This window comes from Acanthisitta chloris, unplaced genomic scaffold (genome assembly GCF_000695815.1).
Source record: "Acanthisitta chloris isolate BGI_N310 unplaced genomic scaffold, ASM69581v1 scaffold19250, whole genome shotgun sequence".
In the NCBI taxonomy this organism is placed as follows: domain Eukaryota; kingdom Metazoa; phylum Chordata; class Aves; order Passeriformes; family Acanthisittidae; genus Acanthisitta; species Acanthisitta chloris.
In genome coordinates this window covers 2462-15997 of record NW_008650157.1, presented here as the reverse complement: position 1 = coordinate 15997, position 13536 = coordinate 2462, and the positions used below count along the sequence as shown (strand labels likewise).

General features: G+C 55.4%; 1 protein-coding gene across 1 annotated transcript in view; it reads right to left on the bottom strand.

Moving 5' to 3' along the window:
* AP1B1 (adaptor-related protein complex 1, beta 1 subunit) overlaps positions 1-10269 on the bottom strand; it is an 18623-nt gene extending 8354 nt beyond the window's left edge. Inside the window, 9 exon segments of the mRNA XM_009083946.1 lie at positions 885-1000; positions 1691-1786; positions 1998-2118; positions 3820-4041; positions 4546-4736; positions 5502-5747; positions 6435-6570; positions 9125-9230; positions 10233-10269. Coding sequence (XP_009082194.1) covers positions 885-1000; positions 1691-1786; positions 1998-2118; positions 3820-4041; positions 4546-4736; positions 5502-5747; positions 6435-6570; positions 9125-9230; positions 10233-10269 — 1271 coding nt within the window.
* Between the last annotated feature and the right edge of the window lie 3267 nt (positions 10270-13536).

Genomic DNA, 13536 nt, shown 5'->3' with positions numbered 1-13536 from the left:
CAGCTCCTGGCAGGTTGCTCTGAGGTCTCCACACAACCTTCTCTTCTCCAGGCTCAACAGCCCCAACTCTCTCAGCCTGTCCTCGTGGGGAAGGTGCTCCAGTGCCCTGAGCAGCTTCGTGGCCTCCTCTGGCCTTGCTCCAACAGTTCCATGTCCTACCTACATTGAGGGCACCAGAACTGTACGCAGTATTCCAGGCTGAGGGCACCTTGCCTGGGGCTGTTCACACCCTCCAGGGCTACGACAATGCCCAGGTTGATCCCAGAGCACATTCCCTGCTCTCCAGCCCCACTGCTGAAGGAACCCCCCTGCCCCGCTCACCTGCTCTGCTCCCCTCCGCAGCCGCTGGCTATTCCTGCAGAGCTCCTGCTCGTTACCAATTCACTTCATTAGTATTTATTACCACTATTAGTTCCTGACTTCCTGATTACAGAGTTGCCTATTCATCCTGGCTCAGCTGGAACATTCCCTCGCCTCTCCTCCTGCTGCCCTTGCTCCAGCATCAGGAGCTGGATTGAGACCCAGAGACACTTTCCACTGACACAAGGGACCTCTACATCCCTGGCAGTTCCTCTCCATTTGGGTCTCTGGATCTGGGACTGCCATCGTGGGGATCTGCAGGTGTTCCTGGGGTTGGGGACAGTTTTCCTGCCTCCAGCCTAACTCCTGGGGCAGCAACTGACCAGCAATCACTCCCTGGACCAGCAAAAACCCCAAGCCATCTGTGCTGCAGGGAGGCTCCAGGGGGTTCATCCTGCCAGGAGGGAGCAGCAGCCTGTCCCTTGCCCATACCAGGGTCTTTGTGGAACCCCCAAAGCACAGAGGGGCAGAAAGAGCTTGTCCATGACCAGGAGCACCCCCAAGGCCAGGGGGTCAGCACGCACTTGTTGGGGTACTTGCGGAAGATGTCCTTGATGACGACGATGGCCTCCTGCACCACGTAGTTGACCTTGGTCTGGATGAGGTCAAGCAGAGTGCTGACACAGCGCTCGGCCGATTGCTGCCGGAGGGACTCGGTCACACGGGCACTGATGCTCTTACATTCCCAGCCCAAAGCCTCCACTGCCATTCCCACTCCTCCTCATCCCCTCCATAATCCCCCTAAACCCAAACCCCAGTGCAGAATGGGGAACACACGAGTGTGGTCTCCCCTTCTCATCCAGGTCTGGCTTCTTCTTATCTTCTCAGCATGCTCCCAGAGCCTCCTCTCTCCACACAGGATGCATTCCAGCCCCACAGAGCCACCCTTCCAGTGAGGTTTTTAATAATCCCTTTCAGCAAATTATCCCCATGGGGAAGCAAAGCCTTCAAGCAGCCCCTCAGGAAGGCACCAGCATCCTCCCAGCACTCCCAGAAGGGATCAGCTCCCTCCCAGCCCCTCTGCAGTCCCTAACAAGCCACTGATATCACCCCCTGCATTAACACATCAGACAGAGCTGCTGGGTCTGCAACAGACCATGGGGCAGGCAGGGATCCTAAAGCAGCTCCAGTGGCATCCAGTAAGGGGATGAAATACCCTCCTGACACCCTGTGAGCTCTGTGGAACAACAGGGCTCATCCCCAGGCCCAAGAAGGCTCCAGCTCGCTGAGGCAGTGCTAATTCCTGGGATGAGATGCCCACCATGAGCTGGAGAGCACTGCCTTGCCCAACCACAGGTGCCACAGGGACCCGAGGTGCCCCAGCCCTCACCTCCACTTTGATGGCACAGCGGCCGATGGCTCGCACTGCCTTCCTGACGAAGTCCACGTCCACCTCTGTGGCATATTCCTTCAGCTCTGCCAGCACCTGATAGAGGGCACAACACAGTGAGAGCCTGGCAGCAAGGAAAAGCCACCAGCAGAGCAGGGCAGTGACCCAGTAGAAGCAGACTGGGTGGTACTGCCGCTCCTGGTTGCATCCTGCAAAGCTGGGGCTAGGATTTCCCAAGAGAATCCCCTTCCCACAGGGCTGCAGTCCCCTCCACACTCCCCTTGGTGCCCATCCCACAGCCCCTGACCTGAGCAATGTTGGCCTGGGATGCCAGGCGGATCATGATGTCCAGTTTCTCCAGTTTGACGTAAATGGGGTCGTTGTACTTCACAAAGAACACCTTCATCTCATGCTTCAGGATCTCAGGCCTGGGGGCAGCAAGAGGCAGTGGTTAGGGCAGACATACACTCATTTCGACCACAATCACAAGGTTTTGGGGGCCTGTGCAATGCCAAGGAATCCAAAACACTGTGATTATCCCCCAGGACTGTCCCTTGGATATAAGTTGGGGAAACCCAGAGAGCAAGCAGCTCTGGGCCAGGAGGATGAGGCTCCTTGACCACAAGCACAAGGTTTTGGAGGCCTGTTCAGTGACAAGGAATCCAAAACACTGTGATTATCCCCCCAGGACTCTGTCCCTTGGCTCCCCTTTGCTGGCACTCAGGGGACAGAGCATAACCTTGCTGTGAACACGGGCCAGACGGGAGGCAACAGGGGATTGTTTGTTCTGCCAAGGCTGGAAGGGACATTTTGGGGGGAGCAGGGACATAAACCCAGACCTCAGGGCTAGGCTGGCCTTTTCTCACCAGCTCATCCTCTCTCTAAGCCAGGAAAGAGCAAGGCCAGGTCCAGCTCCAAGGAGCCAATCTGCCTTCGACATTCCCACTCCCAGGGACACTAATTGCTTTCCACCTCCCCCAGAAATTGCTGCTATTTATAGCAGACAACGAGGGAGCTAACTGGGAGGAGGATGAACCATGTGACTAGGATGTGGCTGTGGAGCAGGGATCTCCAGCTGGCCAGTTCTGCTCCAGGCACACGTGTGGAGCCTTGGACACCTCCTGCCCACCAGAATTTTGGATCAGCAAAGGGACAAAAGGACTCTCAGCATTTATTCAAAGAGGACAACTGTGGAGAAACAAGCTGGCAGCACCAAAGTCTCTCAGCTTTTGGCTTTGCCGTCCTTTGCTCCCCCGAATAAAGAATAAATCAAACCAAACTCCTCCTGGAGATCCCAGCTTAGCTCCCTGCTCATTCCCTCACCTGACTGACTTAAGGCCAGGCTGGATGGGGCTTGGAGCAACCTGCTCCAATGGAAGGTGTCCTTGTCCATGGCAGGGGGTGGAATGAGAGGAGCTTCAAGGTTGCTTCCAGCCCAAACCATTCAATGGTTCTATGACTCTCTGCACTTAACCTTTAGATTTTATGTAATAGAGAAGAATAAGCCAATACAATGGGTTGTGACACTGCTGCAGCCAGAGTGATTGAAGCACTGAGAAGCTTTGTGTCCAGTTCTGGGATCCTCAGGGCCAGAGGGACATGGAGCACCTGGAGCAGGTCCAGCGGAGGGTGACAAAGATGCTGAAGGGACTGGAGCACCTCACTGATGAGGAAAGGCTGAGGGAGTTGGGCCTGTTCAGCCTCAAGAAGAGACACTGAGAGGAACCTCATTGATGGACTCAAGTACATGAACGGGATGTGCCAAGAGGATGGATCAGACTCTTCTCAGTTGTGGAAACCAATAAAACAAGAAGCAACAGGCAAAAACTGATGCCCAGGAAGTTCTGCCTGAACACAAGGAAGAACTTTCCTGTGCAGTGACCAAGCACTGAATAGATTGCCCAGAGAGGATGTGGAGTCTCCTCACTGGAGATATCCCAGAACCGTCTGGACACAATAATCCTGAGCCATGTGCTCTGGGCTGGCCCTGCTGGAGCAGGGAGGTGGGACAGATGACCCATTGTGGTCCCTTCCAACCTAACTGATTCTGTGATTATGTGAAGTGGCATGCATAGGGAAGAGGCAGAGCCAGAGCCAGAGCCAGAGCCAGGCCCCAGCTGGACACTCACCTTTTCTGCACGATGAGGTTGATGTTGCGGAGAGCCACATACTGCAGTTCGGGCTCTGCAGACAGCAGGGTGACCAGGGGTGGGGCCAGCTTCTTCAGCAGTGTACCATAATAATCCAGGTCCTTGGACAGCATCTCCATGAACTTCATCAGTACCTTCACAGCTGACAGCACCACGGCTGAGTTGGCATGGGACAGCCGTGGCGTCACCCGCTCGCAAATGCTGCCAGGGCAAGAAGGGAAAGGAAATGATCCCAGCCCTTCTCCCTGCTAAAGTAATGCTGCCAGTAGGGATGAAGGACAAGGCACTGGCAAGACAGCTGAGCAGTGCCTGGGACTTTCTCAAGAGACTCTGAACTGGCTCTTGAACACCCTGATGAAGGTTATTCCCCAGCCCCTGCAGAACCCTCTTGCAGTGACCCCATTTCAGGGCTCCCCAGTGCCTACTGTCCCCTGCAGCCACATTTTAAGCAGCTCAAGAAGCACAATCCCAGTGCCAGCACAAGGACAGGACCAGGGTAGGCTCCAGATGGCTGTGCCCAAGGCACAGGGGCCAGCAGATGCCCACTGTCCCACTTCCTGCAGCAGGACTCCAAGGCTCAGGAGGATGAAGACACCACTCAGAGGAGAAGGGGCAGTGTCAGGCCCTTCGGTCAATACCTGCCTGTCCCCTTCCCTTTCCAGCCCTGCACTGTGGCCCCCTAGCAGCTCCCAGAGCCTCCCTCACCTCTGGGCTTCCCGGTCATCCTTGGGCATGTAGTTTGCCAGACAGTCCAGGATGAAGATCTGTCCCCACTCGGTGCACTCGTTCAGGGCTGTGAGCAGCTTGTTGATGGACTGTGGGTTGAGGTCCAGGAGGTTACTGCTGGGGTGGGACTCTGCTATTTCCGAGAGAGCTGCCACTGCGTTGGCTACCACCTGTCAGAGGGGACAGGACACCGGTTAGGTGACACCAAATGTGGTTCCTGAGGGAAAGGTGCTGTGAGGGAATGGATGAGTTGCTTCCTCAGTATCAGCCCCTCACATCCCACCAACATCTGGGCACCAGCTTCTCCTCCCCAGCAGCAGATCTTCAGGAGATGAGCCATCACCACCAGCACGCTCCCACCACCCACACAGCATCTCCAGCAGTTCCCACGTGTCTCAGGGGAGTCAGCCTTGGCCCCGTGCCCAGCTCCCCTTCCCCAGGCAGTTTGAAGGAGCACTATGGCTTTCTGCACAGCTCCCGCGCTCACCACCATGCCTGTGGCAAGATCTAAAGAGCAGGAAGGGCTCTGGTGAGAGAAACTCTGGGGAAAGCTGGCTTTAAAGTTCCTCATGCCTGGGGAAAGGAAGGGAAGCCAAAGCTCCACAGTCAGGAAACCCCTACCAGAGGCAAAAGCCACTGGCTATGTGGTATTAGAGCCAAGTGTCAGCTCACCCCTGCTCCAAGCCAGCCAGAGCAGCCTCGTCCCCACTGGGAACAGAGTAGTAACACACTGCTCTGAAATGGAAAAAAACCTCCATCCAGGAGACAGGCTTACAGGGCAAGGAACATAGCCTGAGAAGCAAAACGTCCCCAGAGTGGTCTGTTAAGCACCAAAAAGAGAGCCTGGGAGGAAGGGAGTCAGCACGTGAGGATCAAAGAAGTGCATTTACTGCCATTCAGGTGAAAAGAGGGTGGAGAAGGCACAAAATGATCACCATAGGGTTGGAGTCCGAGATGAGGTCCTTCAGAGTGTCCAGGAAGCCCTGGTCCTCCACCAGCTGGGCGTTGATGTCGTGGAGCTTGGCCACGCAGACGGCGGCCGTCTTGCGCACGTAAGGGTCCTCATCCTTCAGGCACTTCCGCAGGGGCTCGCAGAGATACTCCGTGATCTTGTCCACCCGGATGCAGCCCATGGTCCGCACGGCCAGAGCCCGGATCAGGGGGTTTGGGTCCTCACAGTCCTGCAGGGAGGACAGGGATGTTTCATACCTGAGCTCCTCAAATCACAGGCATCACTGGTGGCTTCAGGACCTCCAAGCTAATTTGGGTTCCTCAAGGCTCGAGGTTTTAACACTCTGCTCTCCAGAACAAATCACCCAAGACAAGCTTTATCTCTTGTTCTGCACCCACTGAGCTCTACCACCACCAGTGCTCACTCTAAACACCTCCAGGAATCTGATGACCTCATCACTTCCAAGCACCTGAAGCCAGCTGCCACCTGCACTGGGAAATGCAAGGTTATCATGTGGTTTTTCATCCCTAAAAAGCCCAAACACCCACCAAGCCTTTTCACAAAGTGGTTTGGCACTATCTTGGCTCCTAACAAACAGGCTCTTCAGTTCCCAGCTCCAACTGGAAGATCACGAGGGCTTTCTCAGCACGTAAGCTCACATGACAGCAGCTCGATCACAGGAGCTGCCCACACCCCTGACAGGGCACAGGAAGGCTGCCAAAAACTGGTTTTCTGCATTACTGGACAAATTTAATCAGTTATCTAGAGCTAGGAGAGGCCCTTTTCCTGAAGGGAGAGGCTTTGGAAAGCTGCCCACAGTCCCTGCTTTGCAGCTTAGCGCAGTGACCTGGCATGGAAGCAGGGATGCACATGCTGGGCTGTGCTGACCCAGGTGGCTCTTGGCCTCTCCCCTCACCTTCACAAAGGTGTTGACTGCCATGATGGCCATGTCTGGCTGGCTCTTGGCATAGTTCATCAGGTAGAGGTAGACCAACTTCTTCAGCTCCAGGTTGTCTGTCTGCATGCAGTTCACCACATCCGGGAAGAGAGCACTAGAACACAGAGCACCTGTGTGAAGGCAGGACAGCCACGCTGCCCAGGGGATCCCCTTCCCTTCCCATGGCTAACCCAATCCTGAAGCCAGGAGACACCAGGCTCTCTCCTGGGAGGAAAGGAAATGGGACTGTTCAGCCTGGGGAAGAGAAGGCTCCAGGGACACCTTAGAGCCCCTTCCAGTGCCTCAAGGGGCTCCAGGAGAGCTGCAGAGGGTCTTGGGACAAGGGCCTGGAGTGCTAGCACAAAGGTGAATGGCTTCCCACTGCCACAGGACAGGGATAGATGGGATATTGAAATTCCTCCCTGTGAGGGTGGTGAGGCACTGGCACAGGTTGCCCAGAGAAGCTGTGGCTGCCCCATCCCTGGAGTATTCCAGGCCAGGCTGGACAGAGCTTGGAGCAACCTGGTTTAGAGCAAGTTGTCCCTGCCCATGGCAGGGGGTTGGACTCGATAGTCTTTAAGGACTCTTCCCACTCAACCCTTTCCATGACTCTATGATTCCATGACCTGAACCCACTCTGCAGCAGATGTGGCCAAATCACCCATCCCCAGTGGGCTTTTCTTTTTGGATCTGTAGCAACACCAGCCCAAAACAGCCCCTGCAGGACAAAAACAGATCTGTCACATGGCTCTGCTGTATCCCAGCTCCAGTGCGAGTCCACTGCCCCAGGAGAAGGTGCCACTCTCAGGCACATAGTATGATTCCTGGGGTTGCCCTTTGCAGGGCAGGGAGTTGGACTCAATGATCCTTGTGGGTCGCTTCCCACTCAGGATATTCCATGATTCAATGCACCATCACGGGATGGTGCCAAAGGAAGAGCCTCACTTCCCCAGGTGAGTCCTGAGCAGAAGATGCTCTGCCAGGACAGAATGGAGCTGACAGGCTGCCTGCAGGGAGCTGGGGGTTCCCCTTCCCAAACACTCTGGAGCTGCACGGATGCCAGAGATGCTGCTTCATTCAAAGACAGACCAATTACAATTAAAAAGATACAGACAGATCAATTAGACTATTAAACCACCTCAGGAGAGGCAATCAAGATCACAGGGCTCACACAGGGGTTATCCCACCCTGACAGATGTCCCTTGGCTCCTGAAAGCTTCTCTGTCACCACAAACCTGACAGGATCAAACCCAGGGCACCCCTAAATCCGGAGAACTGCACTTTGCAGACCTTCTGCTGCCAGCAGAGCAGCCACCCACCTTGGCTGCTCTCACCCTGGGCTAAACCAGGCTTTCCTGGCACCTCCTGGGGAGCAGTGAACTTAGCAAACTGCTTCCCTGCAGCTTAGAATATGCACACATCAAAAAAAAAAGGGCTGACATAGCCACAGAAACATGGTTGGAGTGGACCTTAAACCTCATCTCATCCCACCCCCTGCCATGGGCTGGGACACCTCTCAGTAGCCCAGGTTGCTCCAAGCCCCACCCAACCTGGCCTGGAACACTCCCAGGGTTGGAGCAGCCACAGCTGCTCTGGGCAACCTGTGCCAGTGCCTCAGCACCCTCACAGGGAACAATTCCTTCCTGACATCCAACCTAAATCTCCCCTCTTTTATTATAAAACCATTCCCCCTTTTCCTATCCCTATCTTACCATGTAAAAAGCTGCTCTCCCTCTTTCTTTTAAGCATCCCCTGCCATGCCCAGGTCATCTTCTCCATGGTGGTCCCAAGACAGACACTACCTGCTGCTATGAGGGCTCTGGGAGCCAGGGATGCACCAGTTCTCCCAACACAGAGCCCAGAGTATGTTTTCCCTCCATTTACTCTCAAATGCACCGTGACAAACAAACTGCTGACGCTGCATGTGCTGCCGAGGGTGCGTGGGGACAGGTCCGTGCAGAGAGAAGGCACCAAGAGGCCACGTGCTGCTCAGTCAGATGGATAAAGGGAAGAGGGACCAGCAGCTGCCTGACCTCTTGGACTGGAGTAGCTGCAAAAAGCTTATCGGCACCGACGCAGCAACACGACCCTCTCCCACGACAGCTCCAAGGGGGTTCTGCTTCTTTCTAGCAACACATGAAGGAAGCAGCAATAATCCCAACAAACTTATCTGGTGGCCAGACCAATCCTCTTTTAGCCAGATTACAACCAAAGCCAGGAGAGCCCCTGCCTGCCAGACAGCCACGTGGACACAAATTGCACTCCAGGAGGTAGAGCTGCAGCCACGAGTGTACTCTAGCCTGTCCCAAGGGGAAAACCAGCAGGAAAACCCCCCGGTAGCAACAGGGGGAAAAAGGGAACCCATAAACCATCCAGGTTTGGCCTGGACACTTGAGACAACGGCATGAAGCTGTGTCAGGGGAGGTTTAGGTTGGATATCAGGAAGAGGTTCTTCCTCCAGAGGGTGTTTGGGCACTGGAACAGCTCCCCAGGGCAGTGGTCACAGCCCCAAGGCTGACAGAGCGCAACGAGTGTTTGGCCAATGCTCTCAGACACAGGGTGGATTGTTGGGGTGTCCTGTGCAGGGACAGGGGTTGGACTCAGTGATCCTCATCGGTCCCTTCCAGCTCAGGATATTCCATGTCCTATGGCACAGCCCCACCACACACCTGACATCCTTGCCAACAGTCATGGACGCTATCACCTTCTTCACAGCCTCCTTCTTCTTCTCCTTCTTGTCGCTGTTCAGCTCTGCTTTCAGCTCAAATATCTCCCCTGGAAAAAGGGGGAAAGTGGAGCTCAGGGGATAGGGAACGGAGCACCCACCTTTCTCCTGCGTGTTGCTCCCAGGATGGGGTGAGCACAGGCTCTCCTGCTGTGTGTTGGGGCTCCTTTGCCACCCCATTCTGGTGCTCTGGAGCTGGAAGCAGGGATTTAACTTCCCAAATGCCTCATCAAGGGCTGAGGCTGCTCTGGGAGCGAAGCTCTCATCCATGGAAATGGATATGAGCTTGCTAGTGTGGCTCCTCCAGACTCACAGGGGCTTAGAGGTGGGAGATGCTGCAGGAACAAGCACTCCACAGGCATAGGACAGGGGTTATTCCATGAGTATTTCTGGCTGTGGAGTGGTTATCCTGTCACACAGCCAAGCCCCAGTCCAGCACACAGCTTTGGGGGGCCCTCCCCTTCCCAAGGAGAACACCAGAGCCTGAATGATGGCCTGGATGGGCACTGCTCCTCAAGCCCACGTGAGGGATGGTGGCTCTCAAACCCCTCTCCACACATGGCAGCAATCCCCCAGCCCAGCACCTCACTGCAGGGGACCAGCAGCTCCGGATCCAGCCAAAGGGCACTATCTCCTGCCCTCCTGAAGCCATGCTGAGCTCCTTATTCCCTCCCAAGCAGGCAGACTGAAGAGGAAGATGCCACATGGCCTCCCTCTACATTAATTCCTCGGTCTGGAAAGTGCTTATCACCCCGAGCGCTGCCCAGGGGAGCTCCTGAGCTGCTAAAGCCGATAACACAGCTGCCACCAGCCCTGTCTGGGCTCAGGGGGCTGGTGGCAAGGTGTCCTGACCCCACAGCAGCCCGGGGGCCGCTCCAGTTGTGTCAGAGCAGGGAGCAGGGTGGGGTGTCAGCCACAGCATGCCACGAGGGCTCAGAGCATTCCCACAGGACCTTCCCATCACAGGGACAGCTCTCCCCACCTGGTTTATACAGATACAAGAACCACATGGTGATCTGGTCATAAACTGTGACCTTCTCACTCTCTCTTACCTTTCTTTGTGGTGGTGAAGTACTTGGAGTCTGTCATGGTGGTCTCCAGCGAGCAGCACGTCCCTGGGAGGAGAGGCAGAGCACTGAGGTTGAGCGTTGGTAATTTCCTTGCTGGGGTCACTACAGAGAGCTCTGGGAAGGAAAAAACTAGGGGAAGGAAAGAGTTTGGGACCTCATTGGAAGAGTCACAAGGAGATGAAGTGTCCAGAGAAGCCCTCAGCTCCCATGCTGTCAGCGGACCCCGTTCCCTAAGGGAAGGTGAGCGCCTCACAGCTCTGCAATGAGTGAACGATCAGCTGGTGTTCCAGAGAGGATGTGGAGGAGGAAGGGAGTCGCTGAAGATTCCAGTGTTCATCCCTACTCAGGCTGCAGCCCTGACTTGCTTCTCTCTCCAACAGCCACTTTCCTCATCCCATCCCGCACAGAGCTGGGCAGCAGGGACTCAAGTGATCTCCCTTGGGTTCGCCTCTCCTCGTCCAAGAAACACCTTTTTAGGGAAAAGTCACCCCCAACCCTTCCTCACACCTCCGCAGGGAACAGCTGTGGGATGGGAAGAGGAAGTCAGCCAAACCCGAGGCTCAACACAACGGGACAGCACAGCCAAGGGGCACAGATCTGCAAGATCAAAGGGAGCCTCTTCCAGAAACCATCCCTGCTCCAGCAGTGTTGCTTTAAATTCCAAGGGTGCGAGGTTTCCGCCCAGCACTTGAGGCTCTATTATATAATTCAGGCAGTTTAGGGCAGATTTAGGGCTTGGCAGGCTGGGGAAGGCGATGTGCAGGCAGCAGACAGCCCTTTGGAAAGGTCAGCAGGGATTTGGCTTCTATGGCTGTTTTTCCCATCTTTCCTTCAACAGTAAAGAAACCAGAGGCTCGTCCTTGAACGCCTGCAGTGGCCTTGCTGTTTAGGAGGGACAGGAGCATGGAAAGCAGAGCCAAGTGGAAAAAAAGGATTAAAAAAGAGCTTGCGGATGGGTTTAAAATGCAAATGAGCATCTTGAAAGCCAAACACAGCAGGAGCACAGAGGAACTGTGTCCTCTGTTCCCTGTCCAAGCTGGATAGGGATTCCCAATAGGGATAAAAGGAAAATCTGGATGAAATCTGGGGGTTGATCACACAGCTTGGCAGGGAGGAAGAGAGAAGGAGTTTGTATGGGTTTGGGGCAGCTTTTGGGGCTGGCAGTGCCGTCCCAGTGCTGCTCCAGAGAGGGGAAGGCTGTCACCGTGCTTCCCCAGCCCTGCCCCGTGTGAGACAGGACACTCCTCCCTGCTTCCTTCAGTTACCTGGGATTGATTCAGAGCCTTTTTTATCCTCCTAAGTCGATGGCTCTCCAGGGAACAGCGGGAGCTCCTGGCTGCGCCGCAGCAGCTCTCTGCGCCTCACTGCAGATCCCGTCCTGCCAGAGAGGGAGGAAGGAAGCAAGGAGGATTCGCTGCAGTCCCTCTGATTCCAGGACCTGGCTCACACTCAGCCCTGCTCTGCAGAAGTGCCTGGAAAGCACTCTTGAAGCCGAGCAGGGAATTTTTGTAGCCGGCTCGGAGACATGAATCACGCCTGCTGCTTCCCTGCAGCTTCCCGTTCTCCCAGAGCCTGCGGGTACTGCAGTGTGTTTTACCCTCCAAACCCCACTGATTTCAGAGCCTCAGACAACCACCCAGCTCCATCACTCCTTAAAGCCCTGAGGCACCTCCACAAAGCAAACTGCCTCCTCCAGCTTGGGAACGAGGGTACACTGACACCCCAACCTCCCCGGCAGCAAGACCAAACTGGGAGCATCCCAGTGCCTGGAGCAGGGTGATTGAGGATCCAAGCACCTGCCAAAGCTAGGTGCTCAGCACCCTGCAGTCTGGGTGTCCCTCAGGCTGCTCGGGAGTGACAAGGCAGGGCTGCCTGCCAGCCTGGGATGTGACTGCTGCCGGCACAGTGCTGCTGCAGGTGAATTCCCCCAGCTCAGCCCTTGGGCAGGGGCCAATGCTGCTGCCTGGCTCTGGTTTTAAGGATGCAACTGTTTGGTGCAGAATCAGGAGCTGAGTGAAGGTGTTTGCTCCCTCAGCTCAAGCAATTCCCACCGAGCTCCTTTCCACACTGACCTCCCAGCAAGGGGTTGAGCAGAGCAGCTGCTGATAGCCAGGAGCAGCTCCTCACTCAGGAATAGCAGGATGCAAGCAACAGAATGACAGATACCAACAACTCCCTGACCTTGTGGTGGCTCAGATTTTAGCCCATCTCCACGCCAAACTTATGTTAAAGCCAGTTTGGCAAATGGGATTCAAGGAGTTAAATGTGGCTGTAAGGATCTGGTAGGAAACCAGCAGCTGGATGCTGGAGGGGAGCACCCAGAGCTCACCCACACCCAGTCTGGCCTCTCAGGTCTATGTTGGGGAAAGTTTTGGCAGAGGCACAAACCCACACTGGGCCTCAATGCCCTGGACATGCCGTCCCAGCACATGAAGGCTCCCACACCATCCAACCCCAGCCCTCTGCTCTCGGGTGGTCCCCACAGCCCAGGAACTCCTCTTTGAAGTTCCTCCTAACCAGCCACAGGCCATCACAGTCCCTCTGGGATGTCCCGCCCTGCTCAGCCTCCCGTACCAGCTGCTGGGAGGATGGTGCTCTCCAAAGCCTTTTATCCCTGATTTTATTCACTCCAGATGAGTAAATTCAAGAGCTCCAGAAAGGCCAGAGGAATGCTGCTCTCCTAAGACTCCCAAGCCCCTGGGTCAGGAACATGGCAGAGCTCAGCCATCCCATTCTTCCCTCTGCCATGCCAGAGGCTCCCAAATTCAGCTGTCCTGGGGGAATAAGATGCTTCTAAACCTGAGACACAGCAAGAAACTGAGCACACAGCTGCGCACTGAGGCAGGAGGTGCCAACAGGGTGCTCTGTTTTAGGCCAATTCCTCCATCCTTGAAGGCTGACTGAGTCTTCAGTAAAACCATGGAATGGTTTGAGCTGGAAGGGTCATTAAAGCCCATCTCATTCCACTCCATTCCATGGGCAGGGACACCTTCCACTAGACAAGGCCGGTCCAAGCCCCATCCAACCTGGCCTGGAACACTTCCCGTGATAGAGAAGCCACAGCTGCTCTGGACAACCTGTGCCAGTGCCTCAGTACCCTCACAGGGAACAATTCCTTCCCAATATTCCATCCAGTCCTGCCCTCTGGCAGTGGGAAGCCATTCTCCCTTGTACTGTCCCTCCAGGCCCTTGTCCTAAGTCCCTCTCCAAGTGATCTTGGAGCCCCTTGGAACACTGGAAGGGGCTTTAAGGTCTCCCTGGAGCCTTCTTTTCTCCAGGCTGAACA